The sequence below is a fragment of the Heloderma suspectum genome, chromosome 2 (assembly GCF_057233095.1).
Source record: "Heloderma suspectum isolate Gila_16-S chromosome 2, 16-S_ref, whole genome shotgun sequence".
NCBI lineage: Eukaryota > Metazoa > Chordata > Lepidosauria > Squamata > Helodermatidae > Heloderma > Heloderma suspectum.
In genome coordinates this window covers 165,791,144-165,814,774 of record NC_139459.1, presented here as the reverse complement: position 1 = coordinate 165,814,774, position 23,631 = coordinate 165,791,144, and the positions used below count along the sequence as shown (strand labels likewise).

Sequence of the window (23,631 nt, the reverse complement as noted above, 5' to 3'; positions counted from 1 at the left end):
ACTGAAAATTAACAGGTTGAAAACGCTTAAATGTCTATGCAGAATAGTCTTAGTCGAGAAGCCTCCTTTTTTCAAACCACCTGTCTGGGAAGAAAAAACAAAGAACACTCTTGTCTCCAGCTCCAGTTGCAAGGGAGTTATCTAACCCAAGCACACATCCAAAGGATCTCATCTACTCCACACCTCCACTGGAGTCCTAGATAAGCCTAGAGATGGAGCCAGCAGAAGACTTTACCTGGAGATCCAGGTGTGTAGATGGTTTTATCTGTCTGGATGAAAATATATCCACTCTGGAAGGAGACCAGAACCACCTTCTCCAGTGTGAATTGAGGGCAGCTGGCTTGAATAATCACATACTGGCTTTGCTTGGAATCCTTCTTCAGGTCTTTTACAGGAACCTATATGGGGACATCAGGAACTAAAGAATTAATTCCTCCTGGCCTTTACTAGCAGGACAAATAGTACCACAGGAATTGTATATGGAGAACTGCAGGGGGAGACAACTGGAGTCTACAACTTTCAGAATACTCCCCACCTCCCCAATCAAAGGACCAATGAAGGAGCTGAAAGCCTTTGAGGGGGATCTGCATTTGGCTCCTTGGACATGCACTTGTTACTCAGTTCTCTTGCCCAGGCTTCTCTAACCTGGTGTCTTCCAGATGGGTTGTACTATGCCTCCCATCATCCCCAGCCAGCATGGCCATTTAATCATTCATATATATTCATATATATATATATATATATATATATGAATGAGATGGCTGTGATCTGGTTGCTGCTGCTTTTTTTTGCGAGAATTACCTTGCTCTTCTCCTAGTGTCAAAGTCAGCAAGGACATGAACTGAGAACCAACCCTACCAGCCTCTATATCAAGCCACACTAGCTTCTGAGTGATAAAGGGGTATTACTGTTGCAATGTGCCCAAGAGTTGCTCCCACTGTCATTCCTATAACATTACAAGGGATCGAGGAGCACATGTCTAGGATCATGCAGCGCAGATGCTGCAGTGCCCAAATTGCTACAACTGAGAATCGTGGTTGTTGGCCGCTGACATCCTCTTCTAGCAAAAGTAGCAGGCTTGTTTGCAGAGCTCTTCAAAGTATATTTATTGACCATTAAAACTGGTCTGCTCTGGAACCTTTAACAATCTGGTTCTTACAAAGTATTACATTCTGGTCTGATTATACACCATAATTCTGCTACACTTTTTTGACATTTCCCATAACTTGGCTTGACTACACAGGCAATTTGCTCTTTCCTTCTCCACACAGGGTTTTACGCTCAACATCCCCAAATATCAGTGCAGTCCTATGTGTGCCCTACCGTGTACAATGGAATGACTCCCAGGTCAGTGAATATTGCATTGCAGCTTGATCTATGCACATACAGGATGGTACCACCTATAACTATCACCACACACCCACCTTTATGGAAGGTGATGCCAGCATGCCATTTCCTGGGTTCAGGGAAGCTTTGATCATGTACAAGATGTTCTTCTTCTGTGGGAAATCATGGACAGAGACTGTGACCTCTGTTTCAACGTTGAGTCCATGAGCCTCCACTACAACCTGCTCTTCCGTCTCTACCCGCAGGACACCAGGGGTGATGAGAGTGTAGCTACAAAGGAGAAATTCATGTATTGAATTTGTTTGTTGCATTTAAATGTCAGACCACATCTCCATGCTGCAATTCCTGTCTCTCTTGCTTTGGAAAAGTAAAAAAACAAATAATTCTTTAGTAGAGATGGACAGATCTCTGGTTCCATGGATTTCCTCTTTTTCCCAACTCCAAGTCCATCCTGTGCAGATCTTTCTTTCTTTGCATATGTTTCAAATGTGTGCATTTAATTGGACATATTTTCCTATTTTGTGGAACACGTTGCAAGTCCTAAAATGTATGGACTTTGGGATGCAAAATGTGTCTTGGTCCATGTCTGTTCCTGGGTGGTCCAGACTGGGAAAATCTGCAAAAAAACCCACCCCAACGGAGCGGATTCCTTATCCAAGCCTCTTTAGGCACTGCTCACATTCAACCTAGTCCTAGGGCAAGATAAATCAAGTGGAAAGTGACAAATATAGAACTTTTTAAAAATCCCAGGGAAGGCCATAGAGGCTTGATCAGCAACTAATTTTTAACCTGGGCCATTATGTGAGTGAAGCATCTGACTCACTCCTATGTGGGGTGTTTCCAAATAAGGCATTTACTGTGGAATTGCCATTGGCTCATGCCCTCAAGTTTTATGAGGGTCCAGTCGACATAATGCACAAAATCTAATTTCTTTGTTAAGGATAAAAGGTTAACACAATCTCCACAGGTGTAGATTCCCTTACTGCTATTCTTCTGTCTTTTATAAGCAGTGTAGGTTTGACATGGGCAGTGACCTATTGGGCAGATGAACCTATCACAGTTCAGCACATATTCACTATAACTTTTACAGTAGTCACCATTTTATGACTTTTTTTTTTTTTAAAAAATCCATCATTTAAGTAGTGCTAAAATGCTTTTCTGGCTATACTTAAAAAAAACACCATTTAAATAATAGTGAAGTACCATTAAAATGAAAGGGTGTTAGACTGCTATACAACGCTATATTGCTATAATACTGTATAAATAAAAGATAGGGAAAACCTTTCTGATAAGTAGATATATGGGCACCATGAGAGCTTTGGCTGGTTCATAAATTGAATAAAGAAATAAATATCCACCATTAACCACCTTGCTAAAATGGAGGTGACCAAAATGGGATCTTTTCTCCATCTTTGTTTTTTTTTTTTTTAATATATATATATATATATATATATATATATATAGCATTGTAGAATTAGTATTATAGCACTATAGCACTGTTTTGTTTAAGTGATTTCAAAACTAAATTTCTAGCATTTTAGCACTAGTTATAAGATTGATTTAAAAAACCAAAGTGAGAAAATGGCACACACCACAAAGATTATAGTGGATGTGTGCTGAGCTGTGATAGGTTTACCTGCTTGATATGTCACTGCCCTTGTAAAAACTACCTCTTAAAAATATGGAAGAGTAGTGTTAAGGGCACTGATATGGATGAACCACAGTAGGATGTAGATCCCAGGTCGTGTTTCCACAACAATGGAAGGAGAAGCTACCAGTGGAGTACTGGATTTTTTTTAAAGGAATCGGTAGGGATGTCAGAGAATTTCTCCAGGAATCTCGGGGAGGCCGAATGCCAGTGCATTCGGCCCCCTGAAATTGGTGGAGAAACGGTCTGCCCCCCCGCCCCCCCGGGACAGGACTTACCTTGTGCGAATGTCCCTAGCGGCAGCGGCAGGTCGGTGGCGGCGGCGGCCGGTCTTCTGACCGGCCGCCACTGCCACCATTTCCAAGTTAAAAAAAACAGCAACAACAAACGTGATAGGCTACGTAAAGATTTACGTAGCCTATCACGGCTAGATTTTTAAAAAACACCGTGATAGGCTACATAAATGTTTACGTAGCCTATCATGGCTGAGTGAAAAAAAAAACAAAAAAACCGGGCGTACGCAAATGCCAGCACCCATGGGCGCCGCCATTTGCGTTCCTTATTTTGTCACATGTAGTCTACGTAAACATTTATGTAGACTACACTTGCCAAAATATGGAACGCAAATGGCGGCACCCATGGGCGCCGCCATTTGAGTATGCGTGGTGTTTTTTGTTTTTTTTTTCAGTCAGCCGTGATAGGCTACATAAACATTTACATAGCCTATCACGGCTGACTGACTGCAGGGACGCAAACGGCGGCAGCTACGGCCGCCGCCATTTGCATCCCAGCAGGACAGAAGGATTCGCGGCCGGAGGGATTGTGCGCCTCCCCCCCAGCCAGAATTTCGGGGGGGAGGGACGGGGCACCTCCCCCCCGGCCAGAATTTCGGGGGGAGGGATGGAGCACCTCCCCCCCACCACGAATCAAGCTTCAGGATCAGGTAAGGGACTTTCGTACATCCCTAGGAATCGGCTTTGCTGTGAACATGGTTCCACAAGCAGATTCTCTGCAGCAGTAAAAATTGCTTCTCAGAACATACTTCCAGGTGGGGGTTGGAGTGAAGATCATCTGACTGGCAGGGGCTGCTCAACCAATAAGAGAGGCTTCCCCCCTCCCCCCCTTCTCCTTTCCCCTGAAAATCCAGATGCACCTGCATTTCAGGAGCAAGCATCATTGAGCACAATGGGGGTTACTTCTGAGTAAGCACACATATGCTTGTGCTGGGAAAGGCGGGGGGGGACATAAAGATGGAAACCAGCCCCCATTTTAATGTGCAGGACCTCAGTGACTACAGTAGGAGTTACTTCTGAGTAGACACTAATGGGTTTATTGTGGGAAAGAGAGCAGTAAACACAAAGACAGAAACCAGCCCCCATTGTAATCCATAGGATAACCAAGCTATGAATAGGGATGTACGAAAGTGACTTACCTTTTCGCGGATTCTGTTCATGGGGGGGGGGCGTTCCGTCCCTTCCCACGGAATCTTCGACAGGGAGGAGGCAATCCGGTCCTCCCCCCCCCCCGGAATCCTCGGCGGCCGGCTGTGTTCCGCAGCGGCTCTGCGGAGCAGCCAGCCAGGCCCAGGCCAGGGCCGTCTGCAGCTGGATTTCCGGCTGCAGAGGGCTCTGGGTAACAAAACAAAAAACAAAAACGCGTATGCAAATGGTGGCAGCTACAGCCGCCATTTGCATTCCTTATTTTTCGCCGTCTTGGTCTGCGTCAATATTTACGTAGACTAAGACAAAGGAAAGAAAGGGGAACGCAAATAGCATAGCGGGCGCTATTTGCATTCCCCTTTGTTTTCTCCGTCTTAGTCTACGCAAATATTGACGTAGACTAAGATGGCGAAAAATAAGGAACACAAATGGCAGCGGCCGTAGCCGCTGCCATTTGCGTAGGCATTTTGTTTTTTTTTAAACCCAAACGTGATAGGCTACGTAAGTCTTTACTAAGACTGCAAATGGCGGTGGTGGCAGCCGTTCGGAACACCAGCCGCCGCTGCTGCTGCCGCCACTGGAGCCGCCGCTGTCCGGAACATCTGCCCCAGGTAAGTCTCATCCCAGGGGGGATCCGCGGGGGGCGGGGGGGTGGCAGGCCATTCCGCGATGGATTTCGGGGGGCCGAATGAACTGGCATTTGGCCTCACCGAGATCCATCGCAGAATTCTCTGACATCCCTAGCTATGAAGAACATACTTCCTAATGCAATGAATCGGAGCCTTGAGATCACGCTTAATTGCACTTAAGGAATTGGGCTTAAAAGTGTGCCATTTCAACTGAGGGGGAATCTCTGTAAGTTCTGATGTGGGCATTCAAAGGCAAGCCTCATTCAGCACAATGGGAGTTACTTCTGAGGAGACACCAATGGGTTTGCTGTGGGGAAGAGATGGAAACCATCTTTTCCAGCTGCACTGGCTGCCAGTCCGTTTCCGGGCCCGATTCAAAGTGCTGGTATTAACATTCAAAGCCCTTAACGGCTTGGGGCCAGGTTACCTGAAGGATCGCCTCCTCCCATATGTGCCTGCCCGGACCTTAAGATCATCATCAGCGGCCCTTCTCCGTGAGCCCCTGCCAAAGGAAGTGAGGCAGGTGGCTACTAGGAGGAGGGCTTTTTCTGTTGTGGCACCCCGGCTCTGGAATGAGCTCCCTAGTGAGGTTCGCCTGGCGCTTACATTGTACTCCTTTCGGCGCCAGGTGAAGACCTTTTTATTTTCCCAGGCATTTTAGCTTTCTAAATTTTTATCTTTGCTGTTTTAAATCTGTATTTTAAACTCCTGTACTGCTGCTAGGTTTTATTGTGGTTGTATTGTTATATTGTGGTTTTAATGTTCTATAAATTTTAAATTGTTTTATTGTGTGTTGTTTGGTTTTAGTTTTTGTGAACCGCCCAGAGAGCTTCGGCTATTGGGCGGTATAGAAATGAAATAAATAAATAAATAAACCAGCCCCCATTTTAATGCAGAGAATCTCTACATGGGAGCTGTGACATAGTTACTTCCTAAGGCAATGAATCAGAGCCTCGAGACTGCGCTTAGTCGCACTTACAGAATTGGGCTTTAAATGTCCAGTGTCAATTGAGGGGCTTCTCTGTTATTTCTGTGGGCATTCAGAGGGCAAGCCTCATTCAGCACAATGGGAGGAAACACCCCTTGACTGAGTCATGGTGAAAGGCACACCCCTGGACAGGGCTAGCATACCCGAGCTAAATGAGGGGGTTGGGGCATACAACAACTATACTGGGGAGAACCCGACTTAAGGAAAAGAATCAGACTTTAAGCAGCCTCAGGAAATCCAGGTTTTCCCTGATAAGCTGGGGGTGTGTGTGACTGCTGGATGGCCATGACGTCATGTATCCCTAACGACCTCAACATGCAGCTGGCTCAAAGTAAATCACTGGTGGAAACAGCCCCCCAGATAGTGTAGGAAGTCCAGTGCAATTCTGCTTGCAGCTTACAGAGGATGAGCAATGATGATATATTACTGTGCTTGGAGCCACCAATCTGGAAGCACCCCTGGGACATCTCTACATCAGCCTAAAATCCTGCATTTAAAAGGGGGCTTTCTGCTACCGTTTTGAATGCAGGATCACGACGACTCCTTTTTTCACCCACTTCCTTTTCCCCCTCCCCTTTCCCCTTCCTTCTCCCCCTATCTGAATCTTCCATTATCTTTCATTTATCTTGCTCCTCTTCTTGCCACTTTTCCTCTTTTCATGGAGGGAACTCAAGCAGAACCCAACTGGGTAATTTGATAGCTCATTATCTGCAATCTGTTTACAAATGGAACAAAGGGCATTTAGTACACAAGATGCCCTGGAGGGTCACAGCCTCCAGGAGCTCACAAACTTCTGTGAAGGAGCAATCTCAATTCCAGGATAAAAGCTCCGTGTGAAGACAGTGGAAACATAGAACAGTGATCTGAATATGAATGCCATATTTAATTCCTAGGAATTGATCTTCAAATTAGATACTGTACAGTGTTGCATCTTACAGTTTTCTCCTCTATTTGTAACTGGGTATGAGGTTTGACTTAATATTTGAACATGAAAGACAGAATTGCTTCCTGAATGCATATACAAATCTCATTTCAATATCGCAGTGTTTAGCAAAGGTATTGCATTACAATCAAAAACTGACCAAACAAGCTCACAAAAGGCCAATAAATCACAGCTTTTACACATGACAGTGGCAGACTCTTGTCTTTAAAATACATGTCTGCTCCAATCACATATAAAGCTGGGAAGATGCAATTTAAATCTTAAAAGGGGCACATAATATACAGTATGTGCTCAATTCTCCCTCTCCCTGTCACTTTTCCCCATGCCTTACAAGCTTTTGTGCTTTAAAATGCACCCCGCTTTACACATGATTGGCAGCATATTAATATTTAAAGACAAGGGTTTACCACAAGAATATGTAGTTTGGCACTTAAAGGCATGCCAAATTATTGCTAAGGTACAATGCTAAACGATAAGGGTGTACCAGACCTTAAACTACCTGTCATTCATTTCTACTTACTGTCTCCATCCCATATAACGTACCACATATGAAAAGAGAGACACTATTCTTACCCCAAAAATCAAAGCCTGAGCGCCCCCACCCAATCTATTATACATTCCTGAAAGATCTTTTTCACTACTCTACACTGAGGGTACTTCTAGATGGAGGGCTCCTGTTGCTAACTATCAAAAGGCACTGTGCAGCTATTCCATTTTTCCTTTGTTAATTATTTTTTTCTGGTAAGGACAAGTGGTGGGAAAATACGGGAGGGCTACAAATGGAAGATTCCATTGTTTGGATCCCCCATAAAACTCTATGAATGAGGCAGTCTGATTGCACAATCAAAGCATTGTCTGGAAGCACCCCAGTAAACGGCATATGGTGAGGGGTCGGGGGGAGAACACACAAATACGTTTAATAGAACGTTTAATCCTAGAGTGGGTCTGATTGTACTTACTATAGAACAACAGCGTCACAACCACATTTAGCAACATTTACTATCTGGATAGGCAGTTTTGGGGAGTTGAGTGGAGGGAAACAGTAGATACCCATTTTTGGTTTAGACACAACCGAGAAAGAATCTACTTGGCCACAACCTAAGATCTAGTCACATGACTGAAAAGCAAAGAGTGTTTGTTCTTTCACTGATAGATATTCTAGAACAACGTAATTGTCAACAACATGAAATTCAAGTCCTGAAGGTAAAGTTTTTTTCTAAATGTCTGCCAAGGTCACTAATCCAAGAAGTAGCGCTGTGGCAATAGGGAGACCGGTTCAGCAGCTCAGAGCACGGGGGAGGGGGGGGGCTGCAAGCACTTGTTACTCTTTTTTTATTAATTGTGCAGCTGTAATTACAATCTTTGTTCAAACATTGAGGAGGGGATTTGCAAGACTTCATCACATTCTACTGTGGAAGTACATTCACTGCATTTTGGTCAGATATACAATCTTTTCCCCAGGAATGAGTTCAGGGGAAATGTGTTCTTCCAGTTTACACCAGAGGCCAGCTGCACACTGCATTAATTGCCTGGGAACTGGTGATGTCACTAACCCCCTTCCCTCAACAATTAAAAGATTAAGGACGCAATTCTATGCATGCTTAGACAGAAAAAAGTCCTACAACTCTCAGCATTCCCCAGCCAACCTGGCTGGCTCTGCTGGGAGTTGTAGGACTTTTTTCTATCTAAACAAACATGCATAGGATTGTACCCTAAATCTACTTTCCTTTTTTTTTTTTAAGAAACAAGGGGATGGGGTGAGAAATAAACTTATATTCAATTGTATAAAGTGTAAATGCACTGAAAAATGCAGGCTTGAACTGTGTGGGGTGGGATGGGGGTATGGGACACAGTGTGTCATGAATGTATGCATATTTATATGTATATATGCAATTTATATCTGTATTTGTACACAGTCTGCCCAGGATGTAGAAATGTCTAGTCACAGCCCTGCTGAAAAAGGATACAGCACTGGAAATATTCGCTGAATGAGAGGCAGGAAGCTTAGAAGTTCTTGGTTCAAATTTTGCCTCAGCCATGGCCTCACTAGATGCTAGAGACAGACAGTGGTTTTAAAAGGAGTGATTTGAGGAAAGATTTGCTTCCTCTAGTATACACGCATATTTCTTTAGTCCCAGTCTCACCTCAGGTCAAACAGGTTTAATCTGGTTTCAAAACAGTACAGAAATCTTGAAAACCTCTCTACCAGAGACAAAAATGAGATTCATGTACACACAAGTAGCTGTCACTCTTTTAACTCAACTTCAACTGATTGAAACAACTATCATCTACCTCTAGGCAAGCCACAATTTCTAGGCCTCAGTCTCTCTTTCCCTTCCCAGCTGCCCGGGGAAAACTGGCCTACTTTACACACAGCACCGGCCTACCATCGGGTTGAAGGAGATGGCTGCCTGAGACAGCTGATGTCATGAAAGGGCAGCAAAACTGCTAATACTGTAAACTGTTGCTGCTGGTGTTGCTACCAGGAAAGGGGAAGTAGCCTCTATGGGCCTTTCTGCCTCAGATGTCAACATAGCCTGCCCAGCCTTGCATACTATGCACATTGACTTGTACGGGGAGGGAACTGCATGCTGCCTCAGCCAGCAAAATGTCTTGGGCCAGCACTGCTTACAGAATTGTTGTAAGGTGTATTGGGATAATGTATGTGAAATGCTTTGGTTACTATTAGAAGTAAGCAGATATCATGCTCTTGCTTGGCTATTTTTAAGAAATTCCTTTAATTCTACTTTTTTTTTTTTTTAAAGCATCTCAGAGTGGAATTTGACCCTATGAATACTGAAGAAACTCTCCTTTCACTTGTGTACAGTTCTCAGAGTGAGTTATAAAATAATAATATTGGGTTTTTATATAGTGTTTTATTTCTTATTTATTTAAAATATTTATAAGCTGCATTTCAGGGCAAAATGCCCTCCCAAGATGGCTTCCAGCAAAGAGTTAGAATACAATTACACATTTTAGAGAGCAATCCTATGTCCTCTAGACAGTATCTGGGGGGACATAGGATTGTTCGGTTTCTGGAATCTGGGGTCGGAATCAGGGCTCCGACCACAGAGCCCAGAAACCATGCTCCCCACCGCCTTGTAGCCAGCATGGTTCTCTCTGCGCTGGCTACATCTCCATGCTAGAAAATGGAGTGCAGAGATGGGGAAAAGGGGGTGGTCCCAGGGAGGGGAGGAGACCGCGGAAGCTGCTTTGCGCAGCATCTTGTCAGGTTTCCAGGCTCCTTCCCTCCCCCTCCCTGAAGCCATGGCTAGATGGGCAAAATCACCCATCTAACCAAAATACAGGGTGGCTTGAGTACAGAGGAGAGGATCCCCTCCATGCTCCAGCCACCCTGCATAGAATAGTTAGCAGCCTTCGATTTCGGAGGCTGGGGATTATCCGGATAGGATCATGCCCTTAAAAACTTTAACTCTGGGTTCAATATAGGAAGCTGTGGAAGAGCATACATCTAGTGTTTAGAGCCAAAACAGACATTATTTTAAATCCATATCTAGCAGCTATGTCCTTTTTAATTTTTATTCTAAAATAGGTGCAGGACCACCAATTGGATTGGGCCCATAGCAAGAAGAAAAGGGTTAAAGCCCCTGCATGCCCAGGGCAGGGTCTCAATCCAGCTTGGGTGTCTTCTCTTGAGTAAAAATGAAAGAAAAAGTAATGTCTGTTTTGGCCCTTACACAGAGAGATTTTAAGAGATTGCAAATGCTATATCCCAAGGTTGAAAGCAACAACAAGAGCAACAAAAACCCATGTTCCCCTTTCATTCACTACCATAAATCACATTCCTGTTCTTCACATTATTTCTGCCCTATTTCTCTTTGGAATTTGCACAGCTATATCCTCCCGCCACAGATTTTATCCCCTGCAGCCCTTAGAGTCTGCATCTCAATCTCAAAGGCATCTTTTCTTTCTGCCCAAATGGTCCAGAGCAACAGCCAGCAGCACAGGGCTTTTTTGTTTCAGTGAAACCAGCAGAACTCAAGTTTCTACACTACAGACTTCTTCCACTGGTTTAACACTCATTCCCTTTCCTAGGGAGTCCTGGGAACTGCAAGGTGAGAGGGGGGCTAAGGATCTATGATAGCAAATTTCAGTACCCTCACCAAATGACAGTTCCAAAAGTTCCTCAAGGAAAGCCATAGCAATTACGTATATTGGAAGAATCTATTCTAAAATTGCAAAGTAGATATAACTTCAGTAACTGTAATCCAAGGATGAACTAGACAAAAACAGGAAAACAGACCAACTCTAAAAGCCCCATGTAGAGCAACACAAAACAACAAAAGGCTTGCAGAACTTTTCTAAAATATACTGCATATGAGGCTTCTTTTAATGTAGACGAAAAAATAACTGGGGTGGGGTGTGGGGCATTCTAGAGGTTAATCTATATACAGCACAGATAAACAGATATTGGGAAGTCCATTGAGCAACTCAGGGGGTCGGGGACGTGCCACCATAACTGTGGTCATGGGTAGGGGGAGGTATGGCATTGGTGTTTTAACAGGCCAGCTGAGGAGAAGAGGGGCTAGACACCTTATGGCTATCCCCTTCTCCGGTTCTTCCCCCAACCTGATGGTTCCTGGCAGCCTTACCAGCTTGCCCTCATCAGCTGTGATGAGTTTGCACGGCACTTTGAAGATAAAGTCGCTCAGATTCGTCATGAATTGGACACCACGATTAATGCAGTTCTATTGATAGTGGTGCTGCTGAATGCCAGGTTGGTCCAAAATAAAATCTCCCTCATCCATGATTTAATTGTGGATCAGGGGGTTGACCTCGTATGTATTACTGAGACGTGGGTGGGGGAACTGGGAGGGGTTACTCTCTCCCAGCTGTGTCCTCCTGGGTACTCAGTGCAGCACCAACACCGACTCGAGGGTCGGGGAGGCTGGCTTGCCATGGTCTATAGGAACTCAATCCCTCTCTTTAGGCTTCCTGCTCATTCAAGTGCAGATCTTGAGTGTTTGTACCTTGTGTTGGTCACCCGGGACAGATTAAGGATTCTGCTGGTGTACCACCCACCCCGCTACCCATCAGACTCCCTGCCTGAGCTGATGGAGGTGGTCTCAGACTTGGTGTTGAGGACCCCTATGATGATGGTCCTGGGGGATCTCAACTTCCATGCTGAGGCCACTATATCTGGACTGGAACGGCTCAGGACTTCATGGCTGCCATGAAAACCATGGGGCTATCCCAACATGTCATCAGCCCAACACATGTAAAAGGACACACGGTTGATCTGGTTTTCTCGACTGGGCAGGAGGATGGTGATCTGAAAGTGGACGAATTAACATCAATCCCTTTGTCATGGTCAGATCACTTCCTGCTGAGGTCTAATCTCTTGGCAGCCTTTCCCCCCTGCAAAGGTAGGGACCTATTAAAATGGTCTGCCCCCGGAGGCTAATGAAGTCTGATGGATTCCAGAGGGCTCTGGGGGATTTTCCTGCTGGTATGGCTGGTGCTCCTGTTGAAGCCCAGGCTGCTCTGTGGAATGCAGAGATGACTCGGGTGGTTGACATGATTGCACCCAAGCGCCCTCTCCCTCTGAGCAGAGCCCAGCCAGCTCCTTGGTATACACCCAAGCTGAGGGCAATGAAGCAAGAGGGGAGATGGCTAGAGCGCAGGTGGAGGAAAACTCGTGCTGAGTCTGACCAAACAGAGGTTAGAGCTCATTATCGAGCCTACTCTGTGGCGGTGAGGGTGGCAAAGAGACAGTTCTTTTCCACCAGCATTGCATCTTTTCAGTGTCGTCCACTGGAGCTTTTCTGAGTGGTTCGTGGCCCGTTACATCCTGGGCCAGGGAGAGGGACTTTGGAACCCTTGGATGCACGCTGTGATGAGTTTGCACGGCACTTTGAAGATAAAGTCGCTCAGATTCGTCATGAATTGGACACCACGATTAATGCAGTTCTATTGGTAGAGGCGTTCAGAGCACTGTCTGGTCCAGTTTTATTGGATGAGTTTCAGTTATTGAGGCCTGAGGATGCAGACAAGGTGCTTGACCAAGTCTGATCGACCACTTGTGTGTTTGACTCTTGCCCTTCGTGGCTTATTACATCAAACAAGGAGGGGATGTCTGGCTGGGTCCAGGAGGTTGTAAATTCCTCCTTGAGCGAGAGAGTGGTGCCAGCCTCTTTAAAAGAGGCGGTAATCAGACTACTCCTGAAAAAACCTAACCTGGACCCGGAGGACGTTAACAATTATAGGCCAGTGGCCAACATCCTCTTCCTGCACAAGGTGCTTGAGCGGGTGGTTGCAGGACAGCTCCAGGCACTCATGAATGAAACAGATTATCTAGATCCATATCAGTCGGGCTTCAGGCCTGGTTTTGGAACGGAAACTGCCTTGGTCACCCTGCGGGATGACCGCTGCTGGGAGAGGGAAGGGGGAGTGCGAGTGCGACCCTGTGGATTCTCCTGGACCTCTCAGCGGCTTTCGATACCATCGACCATGATATCCTTCTGGATAGGTTGTCTGGGTTGGGAGATGGAGGCACTGCATTGCACTGGTTCTGCTCCTACTCGGATGGCCAATTCCAGAAGGTGATGCTGGGGGATTATTGCTCTGCACCATGGCAATTATGCCATAGGGCTCCACAGGGCTCTATTTTATCCCCCATATTGTTTAACATCTACATGAAACTGCTGGGGGAGGTTATCCGGAGGTGTGGGCTGAGGTGCTATCAGTTTTGGAGTGCTCTTGGACCCAGAACTCAGTGGCACTTTTTATCATTTTAGGATAAAAATGATAAACTTTTTATCTCAGTAGCACTGAGTAGCACTCAGAACTCAGTAACACTTTTTATCATTTTAGGCTGGTATACCAACTACGCCCTTATCTGGACAGAGATAGCCTAGCTACAGTTAGCCATGCTCTGATAACTTCTCATCTGGATTACTGCAATGCGTTATATGTGGGGCTGCCTTTGAAAACGGTCCGGAAACTTCAGCTGGTCCAAAATAGGACAGCAAGATTGTTAACAGGGACTGGCAAACCAGCACATATTACGCTGGTACTTTTCCAGCTGCACTGGCTGCCAGTCCATTTCCGGGCCCGATTCAAACTGCTGGTATTAACATTCAAAGCCCTTAATGGCTTGGGGCCAGGTTATCTGAAGGATTGCCTCCTCCCATATGTGCCTGCCCAGACCTTAAGATCATCATCAGTGGTCCTCCTCTGTGAGCCCCTGCCAAAGGAAGTGAGGTGGGTGGCTACTAGGAAGAGGGCCTTTTCTGCTGTGGCACCCCGGCTGTGGAATGAGCTCCCTAGTGAGGTTTGCCTGGCACCTACATTGTATTCCTTCTGGTGCCAGGTGAAGACCTTTTTATTTTCCCAGGCATTTTAGCATTTTAGCTTCCTAGTCTTTTAGCTTTGCTGTTTTAAATCTGTATTTTAAATCTCTGCATTGCTGCTAGGTTTTATTCTGGTTTTATTCTGGTTGTATTGTTATATTGTGGTTTTAATGCTTTAATATTTTATATTGTTTTACTGTGTGCTTTTTGGTTTTAATTTTTGTAAACCGCTCAGAGAGCTTTGGCTATTGGGCAGTACAGAAATGAAATCAAATGAATAAATAAATAAATAAAAAACATTTTAGCTGTTCTACATGGGGCTGTTAATTGGCTGTTAATCCTCTGTAGCTGCTTTTGGTTTTGTCGCAGAATTGAGATCCAAGTGCTACATGAGGAGCAATTCTTCCTGCTTTTCCGCTACATAACAGCTACGTGGCACTGTGGTATAGGGGAATAGTGCAAATACAAAAGAGGAAAAAACATTTTCTTTCACTTTAACTATTAAATCCCACATTCTCCCAGTTCTAAAAAAAACTCGCCGAAAGTGCTCTTTAGTTACAGCAGTGAAACTGTCTAAAGAAACTGTAAACAACTGTGAGTAGGTAATGAGGAGTGCACAATAAATGCCTCAGGTAGAAAAGCACTAGAACTCAGGATACCCAGTGAAGTTTACTGGAAATAGGTTAAGGATTGACAAAGTTCTTCTTCACATGTCTTTTTTTACAGCTTAAAAACAGCAAGGGTGGATGTGCAAATTGGTTCAGAACAACAATGCTGAGGGAGGAGGTGTTTAACCTTTTTCTCCTGTGCAGATTCTGCAAGCAAAATCACACACCTCTTTGCAGCAGCTGCTACTAGTCCCACTCTCGAAAAAAGACAAGTGCAATACAGGTACCTATGTTTTTCCCCCATCGAAGGCAATAGCAAATTCAGGGGCATGTTAGTTGGGAAAACAGAGCATGGGCAACATGCAGGCTGAGGGATGCATGTGACTCTTGCCAAATTCAGTGGCAGTGAAACAAAATTTACCTCGGGGTGCAGGGAAATGGTGCTGTTAGTGCTACAGAGTACTAGAACGGTCAAATTTAGCTTGTCCTGAAGCTAAATTTGACTGTTTTGGCATTCCATAGCCAAATTTTAGAGCCACGCTGCCGATTTCTTTTCAGGGTGCCTTGCAGAGTGCAGCAATACCCCCATGGACTGTGGCCCATGGGGGGGTTGTCCCCCAGAGTTCTGAGGTTGCCCACCCCTTTTCTAGAGGATTTGTTCCTACTTTCAAAAACCCTGAAGCCATGGCATCTCCAGTTTGCACTGTGTGCAAATGCCCATAACTGCCCACTTACCTTTCCTTACTGAACTCCCTGCGGTGGCAGTTAGTATGTGCACTGATGTATCACTTATTCCATAGCCTCCCCTCATCCCTCCATAGCTGACACTCAGTGGTGGTATCTGAGCATTACAGCTCACATCACCACTGATATCATCACATGTGAGATAACTCACATGTACATGTGGCTGTGCATACACACATTTGGATTTTCTGCTACAGGCACCAAAATGTTTTGGGCCATCTCTGGGGAAATGTGTTATATTTGAAAAAGCCGCTAACTACCCCTCGAAGAAGCAGAGCCCTGAATTTGATTGATCTTCTCAGCACACAACTTCAGAAAAGAGAAAGCAGCGAATGTTCTCCTGCAGAGAGAACTTCCCTTGCTTAAGAAATGGAAATACTTGGGTAGATTCCTGAAATGTATCTTGTACTTACAGCTGGCTGTGGGAAGAAGCCGGGAAACAAGCCACAAGGGCAGCCACCAGATAGAGAGCAGTCCCCTCCATGGTGATCCGGAGGGCCAGGAGAGGCAAGTACAATCCCAGTATTTATCCTGCCAGCCTGCTTCTAAGCCAAGCCCTTTTGCAATAGCTCAAAGTTTAATCAGTAAATGGGGAGGAGTTTGAGCAACCTGGGAATTTCAAAAGACACGAGGAAGGCTGTCAGAAATCACAATTATGTACTTGTCCTTTTTAAAGCAGCAGCCAAACAGTATTTTTGTGCAATCTGTTCCTGAGAATTGTGCTAGGAGGTGGTGCAATCTGCAAACATCCCATGAGGTGGGTTCAGCTTGACTGAACCTAGGAAGGCATGGGCTGAAAACGTCTGCATGCACCCACCATTGGAAGGTTTGCTTAGCTAGTCCAATTCAGGGGTACAGCTTCTGTCCCCCAAAAAACAACCACACCATGGAACTTAGCAACAAGAGAGCAGTCTAGCTGCTAAAAGATTGGAGCAGCTAAATCGCAAAAGATTGGAGCAGCCACTTCTGTGATGATAAAAACTGGGTCTTGTGATTGTTCTAATCACAGAAGTAGCAGTTAACATCTTCTATGAATCCCCATGTCACAAATTATACTCCCCATATAAGTAGACCACTCCGATGAGCTTTGCATAGGCAATGCCATCTTCATTGCCCGTGCACATTCAAAATGGTGCCACTCACATCGCAGCATGTTTTCAAGGAGTATGAGGAATTCCAATCAAACACAAGGTACTGAAAAGCTCTATATGCATTGCATCCCATAAACGCTTGATGTGGATCCGCCCACCTCCCACCCCTGCCAGTATTTTTACTCATTTTCAGTCCTACTTGTTGTCAGCACTACTGTGTGTGGATGCACATTGTGGCATTATTAAGATATTTGCTTTTTTTTAAATCAAGACTGTAATTTCAAGGCCCGTCTACATGGGAGGTTTTCTCCAATACTGCTGTGGCTTAAAGTCATTAGGGACACATGACATTGTGGCCAATCCACAGCCAACCAGCAGCATCCTTCTTGAAAAGCCACATTTTCTGGAAGTCCTTTTTACTCCATATTTTTTACTTAAACCTGCTCCCAGGCGGTTCCCCTGCAGTATGCCCAGTCTCTCTGCATTAAATCCTGGTGTGCCTCAGTGGTTTGGCTGTGACCTGGCAGTGAGGTGCTCAAGAGGTGGGGTGCCCCCCCCATTCCCTCTTTTTCCGCATTTGCAGTAGGGCTGCTTTCACACTAAGTAGCCTCCTTTTCCCATTCATAATATCAGTAGCCCCGTTTCATTTCACATTAGCGGAGTAGCCAGTTTATATGTAGTGCACAATAAGGAATACACAGAGGAGAAGGACAAAGGGCAGCCAGTCGCTGTTTCGCAGTTGTGATACACCTGCAACTAAGGAACACATGGGTAGCCCTTTCAGAGTAATGCAGCATGTTTGTGGGGAGGAGGAGGAGGCTTAGTTCCGATCGGGGAAATGGAGGCAGCAGCAGCAGTAGCCGCCACTGCTGACTCCAGAGTGCTAGCTGAGCGAGGCAATTCCAGACCTTTCCCTCCCTGCAGGACCTCAGCACCTCCTGTCTGCCCGCCTGTCAGTCTGTCCTGGGCTTCAATATTGCTGGATCACAGTCGGTGGATGCGAGAGGAAAAGGTGTAGTATAAACTATCCAACATTACTCATCTCTTCCATTAAACTTCCCTGAGCAGTGGAGCGTGGAGAGGGGTGGGAGCAAGCCTCTCTCACTGGCTGAGTAGCATTTATGGAGTTGATGATGTTCACTTCTACTAGTGGGACTCCGCCCATTCAAGCGCAAAGTAAGGCGGATTAAAGTGCAGTTTGACCTGTGAAAAGTGGGTTAAGGTAGTGTTTACTCCTTCTTCTTTTAGGATGAAGCATGAACAGATAAACATACAGAGGCAGCAATCCTCTGGCCCCTAGACAGCTTCTGAGGGGCCATAGGATATTTTGGATTCCCAGCTCCAAGGTTGGAGATACTGCTCCAACCTCAAAGCTGGGAATTGGAGCTCTGACTCTGTGCTCCCCCAGCCCCTTGCAGCTGGTGCAGAAAGAACTGCGCCGGCTGTTCTCTGAGTTCGGGAACTTGGGAACTCGACCTCAGAGAAGGGAGGAAGGAGGCATTTTGGTAGGCAGGGAACAGAGGAGACTGGAGAGTTTTGGGTAAGAGTTATCCTGAGGCCTCTCCAGCCTCCTTTCCTCCCCTTCTGACATGACCCAGCTAGATGAGCAAAAAAGCCCATTTAGCGAAAAATGCAGGGTGAGAGGATAGGGAGCCAAAGATCACCTCTGCCACTCCTCCCACTCTGCATAGGATGCTCATAAGCATCAAGGGCACAACCCATATGATTGCACCCATGCAGTGCTTTAAAAAAATATTTTTATAAATGGCTGGCATTGTCTCCATGCTGGATTGTTTTGCTTTACTTTTACCTGTAAGCACCTCTGGACTTGAGTAGCTTGTTATCTCAGTTTTAGGCACAATAGCATCAATGGAGGCTTTTTAATGGAGCCATTTTTTAATGGCTTTAAGCCATTTTTTAATGGCTTTAAAAAGCCACCAATGGAGGCTTTTTAAAGCTGCATTTGCAGTGTGGGAGGGAGGAGGGAAAATCCCATATCTCTGATCTATGATCGGAGATAATGGCAGAGGCTGGATGGGAACCTCCACACAGGCCATATCTGGCCTGTGGGCCAGAGGTCCCTCATCCCTGATTTATTGTTTGTCATCATGAAAACACTTTAGGTTTAACAGTGTGAGATATAGATGTATTGAATAAATGAACAAACAAATCAATAGCCCTAAAGGGAGGGCAGTGGGGAAGGGAAAGAGAGTTCACAAGCCCCTTACAAGGCCAAGGTCAACTCTTGAATTGTCCCCAGGTACAATCTCATGTAGCAAATTATGACTGAAAAGGGCCAGGATTAATCCGCAGACTCTCCAGAGTAGAGGAATGATTTGTGGATGGCTCCAAAGATTCCAAGGACATATCTGTCTATACAAGTGCAAATTCAAGGGTCTCCATGTGTATACACACAATCTGTAAATAGTCAAACATATGTCTCAAACACATTTTGGCCGTTTCACTAGGGTCCCCAAGTATAGGTGATATGTAGCGATGAGAAAAGTCACTGGAAAAGACCCTGATGCTGGGAAAGATTGAAGGCAAAAGGAGAAGGGGACAGCAGAGGATGAGATGGCTAGATAGCATCACCGATGCAATGAATATGAACTTGAGCACACTCCGGGAGAGAGCGGAGGACAGGAAGGCCTGGCATGCTATGGTCCATGGGGTCACGAAGAGTCGGATACGACTTAACGACTGAACAACAACAAAAGCTGTCTATTTGCAAGTTGCAAAGACAGGCATCTTCTGGCATGTTCCAGCTTCTTCTCTTTGTTGTTTGTTAGGAATGCATGTAGGCAAAAGAAATATATGGTATGGATTATGATTCTTGCCAGATAAAATGCACAGCGATCTCAGTCAAACAGCAGTTTACAAATCTACTCCTGATCATCAATGAAGAGTTAACAATAAAATGCTGGTTATCAGCTGGTTTCCAGTAACAGGTTTGTTTTTCTGGCAAGGCATTTGAATAGAAATGGAGCCTGGACAATCTCCAAAGACAATCAATTGCAACATGTCTACATATTTACTTTGGGTCAAACATTCAGCAAAGCTTGCTCAAAAGCAAGTGTCATAATTCTGGGAGTGGGAAGTGATCTATGGCTATGAGATGTGTGTAGAGGGGTGAGAGGCAGGAGGCCTCAAAGGTATGTCAAGGGGGTAGCATACCTTAAAGGAGATGTTGCATCCAGCTAAACCAAGTGTATTAGGATTTAGCTTCCTTGCCTTGTGGCAGCCCTTCACCAGTTTGCTCTCACCATTCTATCAGCAATTGTTTTTTGTACATTTTTTAGACCGCAGTATAATATTAGACTGCAATTTATCAGAACCCATCAGTGTTCATAATGTAGTATGAGTTTTCAAGGTATACAGGACTATTCCCCAGGTGGCAAGTTGAAACAAAATTTGTAAAAGGGAAAATAGATGTTTGCAGTCTCAATCTCTGTGACTTATTTTTCTAATTGAGCAACATGTCTCCCTAGTTTTGATCATATTTGTTAAAAGAGGATTCTATTGGCCAGAAGACTAGGATGCAGTTACGTTTTACCACCACAGGAGAGCAGAATCTCAGGCCCAAGTGCCAAATCTGGCCCAACTGGGATCCCAATCTGGCCCTCTGAGTCAGTGCTGGCTCCAGGTTTCTGAGGGCCCTTGGGCAAGACATCCTCAATGGGCCCTTCCGTCAGTGAATCTTCCTTTCCATTGCCATTGTCACCAGCTGCTATTGCTCCCCATCCTTTTCCTCCTCATTGATACCATGTGCTCGCTTATAAGGCAGAGAGCCAGTGAACAAAGAGGCAGTGGCACCTACTGCTCCTCCTTCTCACCACCACTGTTGTCTGGGCCAGAGCGAGAGACAGGTGAACAAGCAGATTGCAATGATTACAAGAACCTGTCCAGGGGGCTCTTTTCAGTGGGCCCCTGCTGGGGTGTGGGCCCTCAGCAGGTTCCCAACCATGCCTACCCTTGACACTGCCCCTGCTCTGGGTTTCCCTAGAGGCCCATGCCTGCTTCCCCTGGTCCCACCACTTCGCCCCAACCACTAATTGTTTGGTGGCTTGCCAGTTTATGTGCAGTTTTCCCCCAGTTCTGAAAGGTTGAAATGCCTTTCCTAAGGCTTAGTTACTAGCATTAAGAGGTTTAAACTAAACTAGGCTGGTATTTTTGGTCCTGACCCTTTTGCCTTTGGTCCAGCCAAAGAGGTTTACAGTCAATTTGCATGCTTTATTAAACATATAAGCATGTAGCTTGACATTGGGTTATGATTTTTACTTTTATGAAAGCAACTGCTTGGGCAGGGGGTGGGGGAGTGCAACCAGAATGAGGACCAAAGCACATAGGGAGGAAGCTTAACTATTTCCCCCGTGCTATGATCTTGACAAAAACTGACCTGAAGCTTGGAGAGGGTGAGGGTGATTTTCTCTCCCTGTGCACTGTGTTCCCTATTCTGTCCCCCCACCCCACCCCTTGAATGGCTGCTATTTGAAATGTAAAAATCAATCACAGAACACCAAATTACAATTTAAACTAGCATGTAGTTTGGCCCCTAGACCTGCTGCAACTTCTTCCCTCTGCGGGAATGGGGGGCCAATTAGAATGGTCTTACCTCAGAGGCTGGTAGACCCTGAGGGATTCTCGAGAGTGCTTGGAGTACCCGCACACAATGGCTGGGTTCACATAACATGACAAGCCAGAGTACAGGTTGAGTATGGGTTATTGCTGAACCATGGGTTACTGTTGAATTGTGGATTGTTGTGTTGTGTGAACCCAGCAGCTCTGACAAACTATGGTTTGTTAACTACAAACAACCCACAGTTCACAACCGGACAATAAACCATGGGTTCTCTTTGTGGGTTGTCTGTGGTTAACAAACCATGGTTTGTTAGTGTGGCTGGGTTCACACAGCACAACAAAGCATGATTCAACAGCAACCCACAATTCAATGACAAACCACACTCAATCCATACTTAACTCATACTCTTGACTTGTCATGTTGTGTGAACAAGGTCAATGGCTGGCACTCCAGGCAACAACCTGGTCACTCTTTGATTTGGGGATGACTTGTGTGGTAGACAAAACTGCCTACTCCTTCTGGATAGAGTTTGTTCAGCAACTTGGTTTACCAGGGAGTTGACAGTGATGTAGCAGATAACAGAACATAAGTAGAGAAAGACTTAAAGCAAATCTGACCAAATGCAAGTAAGAGCACCTTTTAGAGCCTTCTCTTTTTTTCTGCCATGACTGCATCCTCACAGTATGTAGCAGCTGAGCTTTGATGAGCAGAATGTGCAATTCTTCAGTCTGGGCAACAAGCCATTGTTGTAGACCCCTCAGAAGCCTACTGTGATCTATTTTCTAGGATAAAATCACTTGCAGCTGTACTGACTTGAATGTCAGTCTGCAGTTCCATTTGCGAATATGTCCAGAAAACCATCTAAACCTGTGTTGTGGGATGGCTGAGGTCCAAAGATGTGTACAAAGGTACAAAGGGCCTGGGAGAGTGCAGCTTACCATTGGCCCTTGCCCCTCCTTGTTCATTACATTGAGCAGGAATGGACTGACTGGCTGCCAGAGGTGATCAACCCCTCCTTCCAAGAGGGAGTGATCCTGGCCACCTTGACAGAGGCAGGCATCATGAGACCACTCCTAAAGAAGGTCTCCTTGGATCCACAGAATAATTCCAACTATCTGCCAGTTGCAAATATATGCTTTTTGGGCAAGGTGCTTGAGTGGGTGATGGTAATGCAACTCCAGATACATTTGAGTAATGTGGATTTTCTGGATCCATTTCAGTTGGTTTTGGCACTGAAATGGATTTGGTCATCCTGATGGATAACCTATGCTGGGACAAGGACTGAGGGAATGCAAGCCCAATAATTATCCTGGACCTGTCCTCAGCTTTTGATTCCTTCAACTATGATAACCTTTTGGAATGGCTCTCTGAAGTGGGTATTGGAGGTACTGTGCTTCATGGGTTCTGTTCCTACCCGGACGAGTGCTTGCAGTGTTTGCAGAAGATGGTGCAAGGATACTGTTGCCCTGTACCATGGCAATTACGTCATGGGATGACACAGAGCTCTATTTTGTCCCCCATGTTGTTCACCATCTGGATGAAACCATTGAGTAAGGTAACCTAGGGTTTTGGAATGCGTTGTTATCAATATTCCAGTGACACCCAATTCTGTTTCTCTTTTTCATTGAATTCAGATGAAGCTGTGGAGGCGCTAAACAGGTGTCTGGAATTAGTAATGGACTAGAGTGCCAATAAACTGAAGCTCAGTTCTGGTAAGATGGAGATGCTGTTGCCTGTGCCAACAGATAGCCTTTGTCTGTTTTGGATGGGGCTCCTTAGAAGAATCAGATTCATAGTTTGGGAGTGATGGTCAATCCAACCATTTTACTGGAGGCTCAGATGGCCTCAATGGCACAGGGTGCCTTCTATCAAGTATGTCTAATGTGTCACCTTCCAGGGATGCTAGGTATCACCTGGCCACAGTTATTCATGCTCTGGTAATATCTCGTGTGGATTACCACAATGCTTTGTATGTGGGACTGTCCTTGAAGACTGCTTGGAAATGGCAGTTTGTTTATTTATTAAATTTATATGCCATTTTCAGTTTACAAATAAAAGCAACAATAGGAATCACAAGCACTAATAAAACAATATGCTTGAACTCTAAAATTCATCAAATCAACCAGCAGCAAGATAAAACATTTCCAAGACTGTTCAACAAACAAAAGACTCAAAGGTCTCATCAAAAGTGTCCAAAGGCCTGGGTAAAGAGGTGTATCTTAAACAAATAATGAAACTGGACTATTGAAGATGCCTGACCCACCTCCAAAAGCAGGGTTTTCCTGCTTTTGAGGGTGAACAA

General features: G+C 45.2%; 1 protein-coding gene and 1 long non-coding RNA gene across 3 annotated transcripts in view; one reads left to right on the top strand and one right to left on the bottom strand.

The window, feature by feature from the left end:
* C3 (complement C3) overlaps nucleotides 1-16,161 on the bottom strand; it is an 83,492-nt gene extending 67,331 nt beyond the window's left edge. The window contains exons 1-3 of the mRNA XM_084835754.1: nucleotides 16,073-16,161; nucleotides 1,425-1,617; nucleotides 236-398 (exon numbers count right to left, since the gene is read on the bottom strand). Of these exons, the coding sequence (XP_084691880.1) occupies nucleotides 236-398; nucleotides 1,425-1,617; nucleotides 16,073-16,143 (427 nt within the window). The 5' untranslated portion in view covers nucleotides 16,144-16,161. The remainder of the gene's footprint in view (nucleotides 1-235; nucleotides 399-1,424; nucleotides 1,618-16,072) is intronic.
* LOC146353122 (uncharacterized) lies at nucleotides 7,832-23,413 on the top strand. Of its 2 annotated transcripts, none has more exons than XR_014787983.1 (6): nucleotides 7,832-8,197; nucleotides 9,760-9,829; nucleotides 15,034-15,198; nucleotides 16,075-16,166; nucleotides 17,675-17,762; nucleotides 22,964-23,403. It is a non-coding gene; the product is annotated as an uncharacterized LOC146353122 (long non-coding RNA). The 2 variants fall into 2 exon arrangements; XR_014787982.1 differs by having other exon boundaries at nucleotides 8,129-8,197; nucleotides 15,120-15,198; nucleotides 22,964-23,413.
* Nucleotides 23,414-23,631: the final 218 nt, after the last annotated feature.